Source organism: Cygnus atratus, chromosome 2, assembly GCF_013377495.2.
Source record: "Cygnus atratus isolate AKBS03 ecotype Queensland, Australia chromosome 2, CAtr_DNAZoo_HiC_assembly, whole genome shotgun sequence".
NCBI lineage: Eukaryota > Metazoa > Chordata > Aves > Anseriformes > Anatidae > Cygnus > Cygnus atratus.
The window spans coordinates 115,109,134-115,120,644 of NC_066363.1; the positions used below are offsets into that span (position 1 = coordinate 115,109,134).

The window sequence follows — 11,511 nt, forward strand, 5'->3', positions numbered from 1 at the left end:
GGAGTTAACTACGAACTTGATGAAAGCCGTAAGACAGAATGCAAGCTTTATTTTGGACAGAGACATTTTGTGAGGCTTTGTTAGCATGTCAGTGAATTAACAAACATTGCAATCTGTAGGTGAGTAAGCATCCAGAATCTTTTCCCAACCCCACAGCACTGCCAGGGCAAGGACCTAACCTTCCACAGTCATCAGACCAAGTCTTGCAGCCATGGAGTTCTGCTGCAACTCTGACCCACGGGGAATATCCTTCTTCTTGTGGGCAATGGACAGACCTAAAAGAACATCTGTTCTGTCAGGACCTAAAGCATGCTGAGGATTACATAGGTCTCTTTGCAAATTATGACCAAGAAACTATTTAGCTCTTAGGTTCAAAATATTTTCACAAACACATTGAACATAAGTTTCTTCATTAATTGATTTTTCTTACTCTTCTAGGGCACATCTATTGCTAAAGCCCACCCAAAGGAAAAAACACTCTATTAATATCATACCTAAAAGCCAGTCTGACCGTTCACTTTAGTGCCATGAAGATTCTTGTTTTCATCTTTTCATTCTCTTTATAAACTTGCTTAACAGAAAACCCAGAGTACACATTTTCATTGCAGCAAAGCTTGCAGTGACCTCCAATAAGCATTATTTGGTGATGCCCAAGACCCACCTGCTCTGCTGCCTGTTTTCTATATATTGCAAAGCCCTGCTGACTGACAACAGACCAAATTTTAGGATCATAAATACTAAGCTGGGATGCGGACATAGATGTCTTATTTTTTTCCTATGAATCTACTCAAATGATTCTTTTTATTATTATTATTTTCTAGTGCATTTTATTTATTAAAAAAAAAAAACACTGCATGAGAAAGAAGGCAAGTCACTGGTAGCTCCAAAAGCAATTTTTTTTGTCTCCACCTAAAAAGCAAAAGTCTACACGTAAGTGAATCTTATGTCTGACAAGCCATATGAAATGCGGAAAAGTTACATGACAAGTTAAGGTTTGCTTTAAATGCCTTTACATCTACAGTTGCTAAGCATTTTTCCATTCCTTGCACTAAAATAACTTACAAAGTGTTTGGAGCTCTGAATACCTGATTTTTCTTTATGACTCCAATCCCATTGCTGCTACTAATTTATAATGGTCTCTAAGCACATCTCAAAGAGTTAGGGTATTTTTTTTAGCTGGAAAATATTTGAAATGAATGTCTCCTCCTTTTGGAGTAAGATCTTCTGATCCACTAGCTGTCTTAGGGGTGGGCCAGTTTCCTGGAAGAGTGGCATCTATCATCAGCGTTTCTTTGGGAGGAACCCAGAGGAATGTCCTTTTCATCTCTGTCTCCCTGTATCACCAGCCTATTCTTCATGTTGACAGGAGACTGGTACCGCTTCCTCAGAAAGGTTTGCAGCAGCTTTCCCATAAGGAGTTTTGTCAAGGTTGCTCTATCCCTACACAACACCATTGTTCCTTACAGCTTGAGACAGGCTTTAATGGATGCATCGTCTGTGCGATAAGCTTATCTCCCTGAACATTTCCTTTATCAAATGTATCACTCCCTTTGCATCACAGTTAGGTTGCAACCAACTCTCTTTGTGTGGAAGTTTATTGTGAACCCTTGCTCCAGCATTGCAATTGCAGGCCTAATTGCCTTCTACACCTCCTATAAGGACGACATCCACACACATAGATCAGCTGAACACATCTTTAAATTCACCAAGAGCCGAATGCTGAAGCTAACCTTACTAGCAACTCAGCGAATATCTGAAGCATTATAAGGGACCTAAATCACAGTAATTTTAATAGCAAATCTTATACTGGCACTTGAGTCACAAAGTCTCCCATGTCATGAATTGTATTGGCAAAACTATGCAAACAACTGATTTACCATACTCTTGGCAGTTCTGAAGAATCTTAAAGAAATTCCCTTCATTCTGAGTATTTTAAAAAATAAAACCAAAGAAAACATCAAAGCTAAATACTTTTGAAATTTGATTTCCCCTCCTCCTCTTTTTTTTTTTTTTTTTTAGACAGAGGTGGTAAAATCGAAATGTTTATAGAACCCTTCAGGGTGGTCAAGTGCATTTTTCTCTTGAAAAATTTCAATCAGCTCTTTTTACTGACATGCAACTTCACGTGACCATGAGAAGTCAGGAAGTCCCTTTTTTGTTTGATTCTGTATTGGATGTCTATGGCTACAGGAGGTCTCCGCATCAGAGGTTGTGTTCTCCCCAGCTGAGCCTCCTTTTCTTTAGGAAGCTGAGGAGAAGCAGCAGAACCTGCTGCTGCCTCACATGACTATGATGGGTTACCTTTTTTTTTTTTTTTTCTTCCTGAAACGAGGCAGCAGTCAGGGGAAGATGAGAAGAACCCACTGTGGCATCAACCTCTATTTGCTTCCAGCTTCAGTGCAAACCGTCTGTTTCCACTGAACTTGGCAGCTGATAGTATTTGCTCAAAGTTCATTGTCTGCTTTCCAAGAATACAGCAAGAAGTGTTGACTACTAATGGCAATAGGCATGGCAGTCCTTAAAGAAAATTTCAGGAAGCCAGCAAATATGAAAAATGATGCCAGAAAGGGTCTAGTAATGAATTTCTACTTCCCATATTCTCTAATTTCTTTAGATGGTAGTTTGGTAAACCTGTAATTCCAGGCAAGATCTTCTTCAACAACATCAACAACAGAAAGGGAAGCTTACAGAGCAGTGGAGGCCAACCAAAAACTTTTATTTAGGATTCCAGTTAACTCTGATGTTTAATCTTTTCAGGCCATACTTTGCAAAGTATAACAACTTACTTTGCTAGCTATGAAACTGCTTTGATTTTTAAAACATAAGAATAGTGTGAAAAGATAAAATGCTGTTTCTACAGAGTATGAGCATTTTTTTTTCCATAAGGTGTGTTTAACAGAACCGCTTTTTTCTTTTTTCTGGAAAAATACTTTGCCTTGATTTTGTGCTCTGTGTTTGCTCTCCTTGTTTCCCTTGCCCTCAAGGCTTGTTGTACTTTCTCTTTGAGTGTAAACTGAAATAATTACACCGTTCCACCTCTGCTTCATTTACTGGTCAGTAGCTACAGACTCAGAACCTCAGTATTCTTCCACTCTAGGGATAAACTACAGTAATCCAAGGCAACAAAATGCCTTCAAAGACTGATTGCAGACAGGGTCTGCATGACCCTCTCCTCTCTCTCTCCCCTCTCCATGTGAGGGGAATGTGTGTCAGGAAAAGAGGACAGAAAAGCTTCAAGACAGGACATGCAGGCATCTGAAAAAAAGGTGTGTGGGATGTTCACCTTGATCCTAATTTGTAAATGGTACAACCAAATCACACTACAAGGGCTTTGATAGGGAATGCCCTTATTTAGGAGTCTCTACAGCATTTGTGGCTCATGTTCTCCCTGTCACAACAGTTCTGGACTGCGCTGCCAAAGCTTGGGCAAGAACAGCACAGGACCTTGCGAGAGATAACTCCACTCTTTCAGGAATCCATAGGATTTGTGAATGAGCTGCACAGAGTGCTGCAGATCGTGGAAAGTGGCATTATTTATTTATCTATTTATTTATTTATTAAGTACAGGAAGCTCCCTTTTTCTCCATCACTTTATCCTCAGTTTGAGCGGTTTAGTGGCTTGAGTGTTTTGTTGGTTTTTTTTTTTTTTTTTTTTTTCCTAAATTAACTTCATTTTCCCTCTAAAACAAGGGGGCTTGGAAGAATTCCCCTGACTTTTCCAGCGAATTATTACCCCTCTTGGAAAAAGTTTAGACAGGCAGATATATCTATATGCATGTGTCAATGTATGCAGAAAAGGGTGCAAATAGCACCAGGCTGGGGTTTCCATCTTCTACTGCTCTGCCTTCAGATTTCTGTCAGGTGAATTTTAATAAACGCAGCCTGTGCCTGCATTTCTGTCCCCCCCTGCAAGAAACAAACGCAGGCGGCACTCCCGCAGGAGGATCCCAAAGAGAAGGACAGCAGCCAGAAAGGGGGAGGAAGCCGCAAGGAGCAGGGTGAGGGAAAGCCGAGGAGCAGCACAGCCCAACCAGCTGCAGCAGGAGAGCTGAGCAGAAAGGTGTGGAGCAGACAGCATCAGTCTGTGAGAAGTAGGGAGCCTGGTGAAAGGCACACTGGGGGGCTGGGGACGACAGCAGCAGAGGATTTGAGAGATGGGGCAGGAGAAGGTGAAGCTCAGGTAGGATGGATGTGGGGAGGTGTCCCACCTGGGAGAGCGGTGTGGGAGCAAGGAGGAGCCTATGAGGGGGACTGGTAAGGGAAAATGAGTAGTTTGGAGGTTCAAGAGACTTGGAAGCAGGGGATTTTAAAGGAACTGAAATTCTGGTGCAGAAAAGAGAGATGGGGAAAGATATAGAGATACTGGGACCAAGTGTTGCCCACGGAGATAAATCAGGAGTGGCTGGCAGTTTACAAACTCCAGCCAGGTACCTCTGACCAGAACATGGGCGCACATGACACTTGGCACCCCTTCTTCATCTACAGCTGCTGGAAAGACAATTGCCCGTAAGAGAGACCATTAAATCCTCTTTATAAATTCCCTTTCTCCTAACAAGTACTGTAACTGGGCCAAGAAAGTGGCTCTCCCCAATGCTACCGTAGCTCTTGAGGATTACACATGCCATTAGGAAGGCTCCAAAGGACTGACCCACAGCAGTGGTCCTCCCTCCTCCTGGATATTCAGACATCTCTCCACTTGCACTTCAGCGCCAGCCTGGCTGCAAAGGCAAATAAATGCATGTAAGGCAAGTAAGGCAAGTAGGTGAGACTAACTAGGATTAAACTGACTACAGTTCTGTGGTTCACTTCCCTGCAGCCTCTAATGTGTCAGTCTCCTTTCTGCAGCTCAGCTGAGAGAGTCCTGGCACAGGAACAATTTACTGATATTAATTCAGGCACATAAGACCTGATCCAAAGCCCACTGAAATAAACCCAAGCCTCACGTTCACTTCATTCACACTGTAATGCAAACGTTAGTAATTCAAGTACATTTTAAGGTGGGGTTTTTATCCGGACATTAATTTGGAGTCTGAATATTTCTCATTTGCAATAAACCATGAGAACAAATATTAGTTAAAAATTCAAATATTGGCATTAGGATCACAAAGGGATCTAGTCAGGTGGCTAGTTACTAGAATACATGAAAATGTAGTTCAGGGAAACAAACAAGCAATTTTTATTTATTTTTTTTACAACCATCAAACATACCCAATGAGATCCTATGAAAATCTTAGCAGGAAAAGAAGTCAAATTGAACTATAAAATACGCAGACAATAGTGCATTCAAGAAGGAAATTATTTAGTTGCCAAGAGACAACCAGTTTGTTCAGATTTTTAATCTCCCCTCTGTAGAAAGTAAAACAGACTGGGTATATGCGTCTTCTGCATAAATGCTAGTGTCTCATGCTGTTCTTCACTTTACGTTTTCCCTCTTCATCAACAGTGACCACCTTTCTACTGAGTGAAAACTGGTCACACTGTCTTCATCCCCTGTCAGTTTAATTTTCCTGACATTTTCACTAATATGACAAAATACAAAACAGTCTGGATGACACCCTCTCTCTGCTGAAATTAAAAGAAAAATACAAACCACTACAATCAGCTTCGGTAGGATCAGAATTCACACTTTTAATCTCTTGAAGGTCTAGTAACTCAGGGAACAAAAGTATAGAAAAACAGCTGGGTCTGTACATTCTGGGACTTCACTGAACCCAGAAAACAGACAGCATGGTCAGGCTTAGCCTTCTTATCCCTTTGTCTTTATATTTTCCTCCTTTCTCTTTCACTCTCTAATTCCATATTTCCTGCCTATGACTTTTTCCATCTCAGGTCAGTTGGTTTATCCCCATCCATTTTTCCTCCCCCACATCTGAAATAGGTTTTCCAGAAACTAAAATGCTCAGCTGTTATTGACAACAGCTGCTGTTTCTGCCAAGAATTAGTTGCTTTTTTTTTTCTCCTGTTTTTTTTTTTTTCCTTTTGTTTCAACCACTCTCTTTTTTATTTGCCTTTTTTTTTTTTTTTTCCCTCCCCAGTTCCCTGTTTTCCTGTTTGGTTTGCTATTCTTTCTCCCTTCCCAGCTGTACTTCTCTCCCTTCTTCCCTCCCTCATTTGTACTTTCTTGCTTCCTTTATTTAGGACCTGTTTCTCCCCTGAGGTGTCTTAATTCCTTTCTTTTTCTGTATTTTTCCCCCCTCCTGGTTTTACTTTCACCACTCTCCTCTGCCTTCAGTTACCTGATCTAGCTATACAGACATCTCTCTGCTGCTCTTCCTGGAAATCCATACAGGAGCTAACCTGCCCAAATTCCTATTGATTTCAATAGGAGTTGCATGTGTTCTGCGACTGATAAACAACTCCTGGGCTATAACAGGCTGCCTCTTCCCTCCCAGAGTACATTATTGTGTCTGTCTGAAACAGGAAAAATTGTAAATAGTTACAAGCAAGTAAAACCATAATATCATCACAATGTTCTATAAGAAAGCAACAATGTTTATGTAAAACATTTAATGATAAGCTCTGTAATTTAAATATTTTTCTATAATTCTCCATTTTCTGTCTACAGCTATATTATGCATTAGCACAAATAAAATTAAAGGTAAAAACTAGACACTTCACACCAGAGATGTGTTTTTAACCATTTTCATTGTTGCAAGTAAACAATGAAGCAATAGTAATTCTCATTAGCTCACTCATCTTTAAAAGTGAAATTATTTCCAGCAACATTGTAATGCTCTAACCCAGAACTTTTTAAAAATTGAAAACATATAGAGTGTATTATACAAAATGTATTACATGATAAACCACAGAGACATTTTAATCAACTCAATATTCCAGTGAAGTCCTGAGAGTCAAATAAATAACTAGAAGACGAACGTTCTCTCTAAATGCCTTTTCTTCTCAGAACTACAGAAAACACATCACAGCACAGTTACCCGTGTCTTTCAGGCTTAGCCAAAACCATTTCAGTCCTATGTTCATGGTCACCATAATGGGCCCAATCTGTTCTACGCTGAAGTCAACTGGAATTTCTTCAATTGATCTTAGAATTGAGTATGCCTCAGGAAGCTTTTGCAGCAGCTTACATGCTGAGGCCTATTTTAGGTGGAAATCACAGAAGCCAGAAAGTTCCAGCATAAACCCAAGAAGGGGAGAGCAAAGTCAACAGAATTACTAACTTGCTTAGAGTTAAATGCCAGATGTAACTGAAATACCCATCTCCATGAGGAAGTCCTAAACTCAAGAGTATATGGCAAGGTTCAGAAGTTGGGAATGTTATTCTCAAGTTTTTAAGACAACAATCATTTAGTTGCTGTTATTTGAAAAAATAGTTTTTACAAAATTGGATGGGAGCATTCAAGCATTTACCTTCACTCAGGAATTTTCAGAAAAAAATCTGCTCTCCCTGCAGGTAAATACCACTTTCTCTTTTTGACAGAGTCCCACAAATGTAGCACAAAAGACAAACCAGACACTGGTCCCAGTCCAGGCATTCCTAGCACTGCAGGATCTGCGCTTGTAACACAAACTTTATGAATAACTCTGCTCACAGCGCACAGATGGGATTATGATCCAAAATTGCTGCCCATAGTTCTTCAGCCCTGGCAACAGCAAAAACTTGTGTTTGTCAGGAAAGCGAGCACGTGATTTAGCACATAAAGAACAAGCTCAAAAGAAAAAAATAGTGCTATTCCTGTTTAGATTTCAGAGGAGAATCACCTTGCATCAAGCTTCCCATTACACTCATTTTGTTTAAAAAATGTAAGTAGGCTAAATTCCAAAGTACCCCAAAATGGTAGTGGATTTGTACACAGGTACAATTTTTTTTTTTTAAGTAGCACATTGAAAAAAAATAATAATATAGTTTTTAAAAGGCAGAAAAGTTATTAGCAAATTCTCATTCTGAGTGCAATTCTCCTAATTTCTTCTATACTCTGTCAGCAGGTGACTACAGCTCTGTGCCGCTTGCACTTCTCACTAACACATACTGTACTATGCAGCATATATTATACTGTACAAGAGGAACAATTTATCTCTTTCTAAAGATATGTGAACCTTTTGTGAATGACCTTTCATTAAACTTCATAAAACAAAATTCTAAATTACCAAGGTCATCATTGCTCACAGAACAGGTAATCTAAGTTAAAAGTCCTTCTCTGTGTAATAATTTTTATCTACTTGCACAGGTACTTAACTGTTCAGTTACTTTTAAGATTTGTTTCTGCAAATTAGTAACTCAAGAACCTCTTTGCGGATTTTCTTTCTTAAAATAAAATTTTATCGAATGTCAACCTGTCAGAATTGCAGCTTTAAAGACAGCATGGGTAACATGAAACAGAATTTGGGAAATTTCTATAGTCCTGGGTATGCTTTTTTGTTTTTACATTCATGCTTAAGAAGACATTTGTGCACTTAGGCAGCCCGACTAAATCTTAAAATAATTAAGATTCAAAATGGGCCTTCGTGACCTTTATAAATTCCCAGGACCTCAAATTAAAATATACCAATTATATTTTGTATCACTGAGTATTTCAACATCTCCAATGTTTTAACATTTTGAGTAAGTTCTAATGACCGTTTACAAAGAACAGAAATCTGCATGCTTTCCCTTCAGTTTCAACAACACCAAAGAACTCAGGCACCAGAAGCCAGTGACAACGCTGCCATTGAACGCATGCTAAAGTTGCAAAGGTGATGGCGTGTTACCACCTATCACTGTTAAGGGTCTCCTGAAATACTATTATCTGCACGTACATGCAGACCTATGACAAAAATAATGCTGGTATTTGGACTCTCCCATAAGCCATTAAGTAAACGCAACTTTGAATCTAATCCAGGTCTCAAGTACGCTCCTTTTATGTGCACTCCCGCTTACGAAAAGCCAGCTTCCAGCACCAGGAGTATCAGATTCTTGCAGCATCCATGACACTTGTAAGCATTCAGTGGTCAGAACACCACTACATATCCTTCAAATGACATGGACCAGTGAAGCTGGAAGGTATCTTCACTGAACCAAGCACGCTGGTATCTCAGCAATCCACCAGGACAGGAGCCCCGGCATGCCCCAGGTGGCGTGCAGAATCTTGACTAACAAGTCGGTGGCGGGTTTTGCATTTTTAAAGTCGATGGTTTTGAATATTGAAATGCAGAGGGTACACGCCAGCTGTAACAGCAGCGTCTCAGCAACATTTCACCTTGCAAAACGCTGGTGTTTGTTTTTTATTGTGGGGTTTAGGAGTGAGAATTGGTTAGAGAGCAAGGTGATAAGCATGACAAAACACTAACAGAGCCAGCTAGCTAGAGATAATAAAAGAAGGCAGAGCATTTCTGAAGTTAAATCATCAGGGTACCTCTTACGTGAAGATACAAAGAATCCTCTGCGTTAATGCTATGGGAGCACATTGTTAAATATTTTAGATAATATATTATATTTTCTTGCAACTGTTAAGTCATTAAGAGTAGCCACCTCTTAGTTAAAAGGCTGAATATCACATTCAAAGTGTGCGTTGATTTCTGCGCTACTGTGACACTGTACTTGGAAGATGGTATTATCTTTCCATTTCTGAATGAAATGAAGTATAAACATATTTTAAACGGAGGAGAAAAAAAATCCTCTTTCGTTTCGGGTGTATTTACTATTCATTAAACTCTATGCTGTGCTTTCAGTTCCCAACACCAACCTCATCTTGCCAATCTCTGACATCATGATTCATCACCTTATTAAGTGAAAACAACTGACAGGCCGTGGCCATCCGGACTATGAAGTCACAAGTTTCCCCGCACAACGCGGACATCACCTGAACACCGGCAATAACGGGGCGTGCGCGGATAATGCAGTTATTTATGCATGTGCATATAAAGACAAGGGTTAACTGGATTTAGGACAGGGGTGTTGTAGGTTAGAACGCCCTGGAGATGCAACTCCTTGTTAAAAATTTGGGGTGGGGGGTGATAAATTAGCATGTGAGGGCTCGTTACAGCAGGCCCCCAACTCCCTCTCGCCCTCCAGCCCCAGGGTCGGGGCAGCCGGGGCCCTCCTAACCCCGCGGCCCCTCGGCAGGCCCGGCCCGGCCCCGCCACACGCCCCGGCATCGCCCCGGGGGTGCCGCGGGTGTCGGCAGAGCCCCCCCGTCCCCTCACGTCGCCCCTCACCTGCTGGCCAGGCTCTGCCGGCAGTGCTGCCTGAAGGGCATCAGGTGGTAGTTCATGGCGTCCAGCAGCAGCTTCTGGCAGACGGGGTCGGTGCGCATGAAGTCCACCGACTGGACCCGCTCCACCAGCTCCGGCGCGGGGATGAGGGCGAAGCGGAGGCGCTTCATCAGGTCCGGGGCGTACTGCATGCGGGTCTCCCGGTCGTGCTCCAGCCACAGCACGGACATCTGGAAGAGCGCCAGCTCCGACTCGACGGGGGGGGGCAGCGAGTCGAGCAGGGCGCGCATCTCCTCGAAGTTGAGCAGCAGCACGTCCTCCACCAGGTACTTGTTGGCCAGCTTCTTGGTCTCCTCCAGGCCGTGCAGGGCGGCGATCTTGCACACCTGCTTGTAGTTCTGCACCGAGATCTGGTCGTTGAGGAACTGCACGCACAGCTTGGTGACCTGCGGGATGTGCAGGATCTTGCTGACCGACAGCACCTCCTCCACCGTGTCCAGCGACAGGGTCACGTTGGCCGTGTACAGGTACTCCAGCACCAGCCGCAGCCCGATGGACGAGCAGCCCTGCAGCACCAGGTTGTTGATGGCCCGCGGGCTGGCCAGCAGCTTGTCCTCGGGGGAGGACGACGGGGTGCCGGGCTCCTCCTGCGGCTGCGGCGGCGGCTCCTTCGGCGGCCCCCCGAGCCCGTCCTGGGCGCCGGGCCCCAGCCCCAGGGCGTGCGGGTGGCCGCCGGTCCCGCCGCCGCTGGAGAAGAGGGATCGGAAGTACTGGGAGCAGGAGGCCAGCACGGCCTTGTGGCAGTGGAACTGCTGGCCCTGGGCCGTCAGGGTCACGTCGCAGAAGAGCTGCTTCCTCCACAGCAGGTTGAGGCCGTGCAGCAGGTTGTCGCTGTGGCTGGGGTCGAAGGTGGAGGTCCTGTCCCCGGATCTGGACATGGCGAGCGGCCTCCGGCACACCTGCCTTTTAAACCCTCCTCCAACCTGGGCAGAGGGGTGGGGAAGGGGGTCGGGGTGGGGTGTTGGGGGCGGGGGGGGGGAAGGACGGGACGACACACGACACAACAATAAACACACAGCTTTAGAGGCCTGCAGGACACATGGAGGCTGGCTGGGCACGCCTGGAGGGGCAGGACGATCCCCTGCCGGCCGAGCAGCCCCCGCTGGGCGGCGACCCCCGGCTACGGGCTGGCTCGGGGAGGCGGGGGGGATACAACTTGGGAGGGCCAGAGGGGATTTATTTGGGGGCTTCCTCCCCACGCACACACCACCACCCCTTTCTTCTCCCTCCTCGGTGCAAACCGGGCTGCTCTCCAGGGGAGGAGCGAGGCAGCCGGGGACGTTTGCAAAGCTGACCCCCACC

At 43.9% G+C, this 11,511-nt stretch overlaps 1 protein-coding gene across 1 annotated transcript in view; it reads right to left on the reverse strand.

The window, feature by feature from the left end:
• KLHL14 (kelch like family member 14) overlaps positions 1-11,087 on the reverse strand; it is a 61,501-nt gene extending 50,414 nt beyond the window's left edge. The window contains exon 1 of the mRNA XM_035553136.1: positions 10,153-11,087. Coding sequence (XP_035409029.1) covers positions 10,153-11,087 — 935 coding nt within the window. The remainder of the gene's footprint in view (positions 1-10,152) is intronic.
• Between the last annotated feature and the right edge of the window lie 424 nt (positions 11,088-11,511).